The sequence below is a fragment of the Eurypyga helias genome, unplaced genomic scaffold (genome assembly GCF_000690775.1).
Source record: "Eurypyga helias isolate BGI_N326 unplaced genomic scaffold, ASM69077v1 scaffold18911, whole genome shotgun sequence".
In the NCBI taxonomy this organism is placed as follows: domain Eukaryota; kingdom Metazoa; phylum Chordata; class Aves; order Eurypygiformes; family Eurypygidae; genus Eurypyga; species Eurypyga helias.
Window position 1 is genome coordinate 24,758 of NW_010229188.1, and position 6,268 is coordinate 31,025.

General features: G+C 53.7%; 1 protein-coding gene across 1 annotated transcript in view; it reads right to left on the reverse strand.

Moving 5' to 3' along the window:
- The window catches only part of MFSD4 (major facilitator superfamily domain containing 4), a gene marked incomplete at its 5' end in the record, with an annotated part of 12,831 nt that overhangs the window by 1,144 nt on the left and 5,419 nt on the right, over nucleotides 1-6,268 (reverse strand). Inside the window, 4 exons of the mRNA XM_010160325.1 lie at nucleotides 611-805; nucleotides 2,377-2,550; nucleotides 3,600-3,715; nucleotides 5,426-5,594. Of these exons, the coding sequence (XP_010158627.1) occupies nucleotides 611-805; nucleotides 2,377-2,550; nucleotides 3,600-3,715; nucleotides 5,426-5,594 (654 nt within the window). The remainder of the gene's footprint in view (nucleotides 1-610; nucleotides 806-2,376; nucleotides 2,551-3,599; nucleotides 3,716-5,425; nucleotides 5,595-6,268) is intronic.

Here is a 6,268-nt window from a genome sequence, read left to right on the forward strand (position 1 = left end):
TGCAGGTTGTTGTGGGGGGGAGCGGGTGAAAGAGCCAACAGCCGCCTGTAGCTTCGTTAAACCACTCTTCCATGGAGTGTTCCGTACCACATTTACAACTCCTCACGGATGTTCCCATCTCGTGTTGAAACTGCCTCTTCTAACCTGCAGCAGTGCAGAAAGGTAAAAGTTTAAGCCCCCAAACCATCTCCTGTTCTGTTACTTGTCTCTGTTGGCAGAGGCGATGCTGCTTCTTGCTGGAAAAATATTCACTCCTCTGTATCACTGCCCCAGAGAAGGAGGTTGGCAGAGACCCCCGGTAAGAACTGGCCAAACTCTAGGATTTTCAGTTCATTGATAATCTGGGTGATGCTCAAAGCTCGCTCCCTGCGAGCCTGAGAAACAGACATCCTTGTCCGTCCCCGAGAGCCCTAAAGCTGCAGGAGAATTCAGAACCAATCTGGATCCCTGCCCGCACGAGTTATTAGTACACTGGAGCCAGGATTTGTGCAGTCTGGTTTCCCAACTCCAAGCTTGAACAAACACGGTATTCAAAAGCAGATCATCCGTGCAGGCCTCCCTGAAGAGGGAAGGAGTTGCTGGGTGTGATGGGATCTGAGCTCCTGAACACCCAGCCTGCTTGCACAGCCGGCCAGGCATGCCCAAATCCCCGCTCACCTTTGTACTGCAGGATGTCCTCGGTATAGGCAAGCATGCTGGGGAAAGTGCTGCTGAGAAACAGACCCAGAGAGGCCGTCCCCACGAACAGGAAGACAACGCTGTAGGAGAAGATCAGGAGCAGGAGGAAGGTTATCAGGACTCCAACCTGTGAACAACACACACAGTCGGTAGGAAGGTAAATGCAGAGTTCAATAGGATCATCTTTTTTATCTGGTTGAAAACCAAAGGAAACTGTACTGAAAAGTGATCACAGACTCTGAAAAACTGAGGTAACTAGCCAAATCCATCTACCTTTACAGTAAGAATTAGGTGCTTTTTGTAACAGGATTTAAAGCGACTATATCATTGAATCATAGTATCACGGAATGGTTTGGGTGGGAAGGGACCTTAAAGCCGACCCAGTGCCACCCCCTGCCATGGGCAGGGACACCTTCCACTAGCCCAGGTTGCTCCCAGCCTCATCCCGCCTGGCCTTGGACACTCCCAGGGAGGGGGCATCCACAGCTTCTCTGGCAACCTGTCCCAGTGCCCCCCCACCCTCTGCGGGAAGAATTCCTTCCTGATATCCAATCTAAACCTCCCCACTTTCAATTTAAACCCGTTACCCCTTGTCCTGTCACTACAGGCCCTTGGGAAAAGTCCCCCCCAGCTTCCTTGTAGCCCCCTCCAGATACAATTATATACAATTATATACAATTCATCTGCCTCAACGTCATTACGTGGAGACTAAAGATTGTATCTGACAAAACGCTTTTTAACTGCAGCTTTAAATACAATAGTACTGCTGCTTCCGTATTTCCCTGTCTCGATCACTAAAGCAGCTTTATTCAACACGTTGAAGAATTAACTGATGCTCAATAGCCGCTCAGAAACCAGGCACCGCAGCGAAGCCCAAGAGCCAGCTGAATTTAGACCAGCTTGCCCCCAGCCCGCTCGCTCTGCGTGCCAGGAACAGCAAAGTCACCCACGGCACAGCCAGCCAGGCGCTGAGCATCAGCAGAGGGAGCTCTGCAACACCAACCCTGCGATTTCGTCCTTCAGGCCCTGATGGTGTGTGCGTGTCCGCGAGAGCAGTTCCGCTTCCAAAGGAATCCAGGGCAAGCTGCAGTTGGCTATAACGCTGTACTCTGCTCTCCTGAGACCCCCCTGGAGTGCTGCGTCCAGATGTGCAGCCCTCAGCATCAGAAGGGTATAGACTGGTTGGAGCGAGGCCAGAGGAGGCCACGAAGATGCTCCGAGGGCTGGAGCCCCTCTGCCATGGGGACAGGCTGGGAGAGTTGGGGGGTTCAGCCTGGAGAAGGGAAGGCTCCGGGGAGCCCTTAGAGCACCTTCCAGTACCTGAAGGGGCTACAAGGAAGCTGGGGGGACTTTTCCCAAGGGCCTGTAGTGACAGGCCAAGGGGTAACGGGTTTAAATTGAAAGTGGGGACGTTTAGATTAGATATCAGGATGGAATTCTTCCCACAGAGGGTGGGGAGGCCCTGGGACAGGTTGCCCAGAGAAGCTGTGGATGCCCCATCCCTGGAAGTGTCCAAGGCCAGGCTGGATGAGGCTTGGAGCAACCTGGTCTAGTGCAAGGTGTCCCTGCCCGTGGCAGGGGGGTTGGAACTAGATGGTCCTTAAGGTCCCTTCCAACCCAAACCATTCCGTGATTCTATGATTCTTGGAGATGTGGAGAAACACAAGCAGGAGAAAACCATGGTAAACCCAGCCTTACCACATTGATGAAGACCATAGTTGCTGGCTTCATTCTGTAGGACACCGGGATGGAGATGAGCCTGCCCAGTGTGATGAACCCCCAGAAGAGGCTGGGCAGGTAACCGGCCACTTTATGTACCACCGAGAGAGGCTCTTCCACGGCGTAGCTGTACACGAAGCCCGAGTACTCTCCCTGCGGGGAAAACAAAGCAGCATCTCACATTGGTGTGACGACTTACAGCCTCTACAGCTTTAACTACAACCTGTCCCTCAAACATTCACCATGTTGTGATGGTGCTGCAGAGCCCACCTACGGATTTGCTACCAAGCCTCAATGAACTTTGTTCCCAGGGGTTTGCAGCTGGAGACAGGCTTCCACCGGAAGCAGAACTTCTAAGCTCTCCTAAAAGGGCAAGGCTTAACAGTACTAGGTAAAAAAGCATGCTAGGCTCGTATCAGTAGAGATGCTCTCTTCCCTAGGGACTGTCTGGTCCTTTTGGAATTGCATACCCTTGCACCATATCATGCTAAGAACCTGGTATTGATCATCCTTGAAGATGGAAGCCCTGGAAAGTTCCCATATCTGACAGCTGCTTCGTGTAACCCCTGCTCGTCTTTCAGGACCCTATTTAGACCCAGCAGTATTTTACCGTGAGGGGACTGAGACAAAACTGTTGAAATAAAAAGCCCATCAGCTCGCCAGGCAAGAGTGAGCCTTCCTCGCCCGGACAGAAGTGCTGCACACGGCGAACCCCGTGTGACTGCGCCGGCCAGGGACGTGCTGCCGGTCCGCTACAGCCTGCACCATCCCCACGTGCTCCCGTTGGGGATTCTGGGAGCTCAGGATACCAGTCAAACAAAGAGTCACCGTTTCTTGCGAAATAAAATGAAGCTGCTCCTGCCTCTTGGCTGAAGTGAGAACAGACCTGCGTGGCATACAAGTAGACAGCATCACCACTCCAGCTCTAAGCTGGCTGGGTTAGTAGCAGTAGCAATCTGCCTGCTGCAACACAGAGCCTGGGAGAAGCCACAAAACCCTCCCAAGAAGCAGGGCGCGGAGCCTGACCACGATTAGCTGTGACCGAGCCACCTTGGGAACCAGAGTGCCGCGCTGGCAGACCCTCAGGTCCAGCCCGCTGCTCGCAGAGGACGTGTGCTGGGTTTGGGCTGGTACAAAGGATTGGGAAAGAAGAAAGCCGGACAGCTTTGCTCAGACAAGATCCCTCTATCAGCTGAACTCACCACAATCCCATCAGTCATGAAGAGAACAAGAGCCCCAGTGATGTGGACTGCGAAGTAGGTGTAAGAAGCCCCTCTGAAGTTTCTGCTTTGGCAGCAGCTAAATAAGTCATCATGACCTGGTGAAAAACAATGCAAAGCAAACTTAGCCGGAACGTCCCCCTGGGGCTGGGTGGTTGCCAGCCCGCCGTGGGGACTTGGTTTGTTTTGTGCTCAGCCGCAAGCCGGAGATTGACAGAGGGTGAACAACGCGGAGCGCTGCTAACCTCCGCTGGCACCACCTCCTCCTGCACCTCCCTCAGCTCTCTGAAGGACGACAAATACGCTGATGGGCTGCTGCCCGCAGCCTGGGATCCTAATTCTCCAGGACACGTCTCTTACTGTAGCTGCTTGTGCTCCTTTTCCCACTTAGGAGGGACTTAGGAGGGACTCTTCACTTCCTTAGGAGGGACAGGCTGCTGGCCCCGCTGCTACAGTCAACAGACACAAGCCCATTCGACTGTAGTGCTTGGGCTCGGAGCCCCTTGTCCTCGATACCACCACAGCGTCCTGCTGGGAGCGCTCACATTCCTCAGGTAAAGGGGATTTAACCAAACCAGCCAACTTTGGGAAAGAGGGGGATAAACACGCAGCTAGTGTTGCCTCAAGAGACCAACGGGAGCCTAAAGCTGGGGGGGGTCAGGACCCCAGGAATTCCCGACTGTCCCATCCTCGTGCTTATACCCCACCACCCTGGGATGCGCAAAGGGCTGGCGTTCAGGTAAGGGCACCCAGAGTCCCGTGCGGGCGAGACGGTTGCTCCTGCACGGCAAAGACGGAATTCTCACTACTGCTACGGGGAAGGAGGGATTTTTGCCAGCGCAGCGGTGGCTGTCAAGGATCGCAGTCTTCCTGCTTCTCTAAGGATTAACCTCAACTGCCTTTAAGAGGAAGATGGAGATCTGACAGACGGGAAGCTCCAGTGTGTTGCATGAGAATGGGCAGCTGGGTGGAGGAGAGAAACCACCAGTGTCTCAGCTAAGGGAAACGCTGTCAGATGAGCATAACCTTACCAGACACCAGAGAACCCACGCCGTTAGGGACAGCTCTGACCCTTCCCTGCAGCACCTCGCCACACCTCAAACCGCCTCCGCCTTCAAGCGTCCCCTAAAATTTCCTTTTATTGTTCAGGTAAAGCCACCTCTTCTGTAGGAACACCGAATGCTGCTCTGACAACCCTAAAATACCATTACTCCCGAGATCCCCTATTTAGCTGAAGAATTTACTTTGGTACCTTTCTCTTGGGTAGCAAAGAACAACGTGTCCGTTGTCCCCAAAAGAAGGTGTAGTCACAAGTTCCAAGAGCAAACTATTGCTGGAGTTTAATTGTTCCCCTCAAACAAGGGCGCTGTCCTTATTCCTTAGATTTATAAAAATCAGCGTTCGGCAGCGCAATGACCGCTTTTACGCTGAACAGTGGGCGGGGCCAGCTCAAAACCTGACGGAAAAGCAGAAGGGAACGAGGAAGGGACAACTTTTCACGTGTGCTTAAACAGCTTGGGAGCCCAGGTTTAATTTCGGGGCAGCTTGGAGAAAAGCAGCGGGGATATCCCAACGGCAGGATCCCAATCTCTGCTCAAGGGTTACCATCCCATCTAATTCAGGGGCAATTGGGCACCAGTTGTTCGGGTACTTCTGGATTACGTTCACGTGCAGGTTTTGGAGTTTCCTCCTTAGACAGTGATGGATCTCACTTGTTAAACTCCACGGAGACACTCAGACATACAGATTTTCTCCCCCTGCTCGCTCCCCGTTCCTCCAAACCCACCGGAGAGGTGCCCCCAGCTCACCTCCTGCTGCCCGGGGTCTCTGTGCAGCGGTGGAGGGACCCTCCTTCTCCGCCGGCCGCGTTTCCATCGCCAGCTCGTCGGCCGACAGCAGCGGGTGGCTGCTGCTGCTGAAGCACGGCACCATCCGCTCCTTGTAGAGCAAGAAAAACACCGCGATGGGGACCGGCAGCTGGGGAGAGCAGAGAGAGGTGGGTAAGCACGACAAGTCCTGCACAAAATGCAGCCCAGTTCCCCAGTCGAAAGGGCATTTTTTGGAAGCCGCACTTGGCACCTGCAATAGATGTGTCTGGATTAAACCTCGCGAGCATCCTCCCACTGCCCAGACCTCAGAGCAAGGGCAGGGGCTGGCAAGGGGGTAAGGAGCCACTGTGGGAGGGATGAGGGCTAATTAGGAGAGTAGCAGGGAGGGGGGAAAAAGAGGGAGCAAAGATCCAGAGCATGGCTGGAGCATCTCCTGCCAGTCCCTATCCACCTAGAATAGGGACACTGGAACAGAAGGCACCTAAACACAAACGTCATGAAGCACCATACCAGCCCTTCAAAACCAAAATGTTCTGGTTGCCAAGTATTTGGGCCACTTTTGCCCAAAGAATAATAATTAAAAAGGAGCTTTTGGCTATGGAGAGCAGAAGAGTTTTAATGTGGGACCTTCTGTGGCTAAAACTCTTCGTGAGGGAAGAGCCAGCTGCTCCAAGACCTCTCTGCCCATCTCCAGGCATTAGCAGGGGTTGCTCAGCATCTCCTAAGAGAGGAGCTCGTGGTTCCCAGGCCAACGATCACAGCCGAGCCGCTTCAGACAGCCCCTGGGGACATCCTCTGCCGCGGGCCCAGGGACTGACGAGC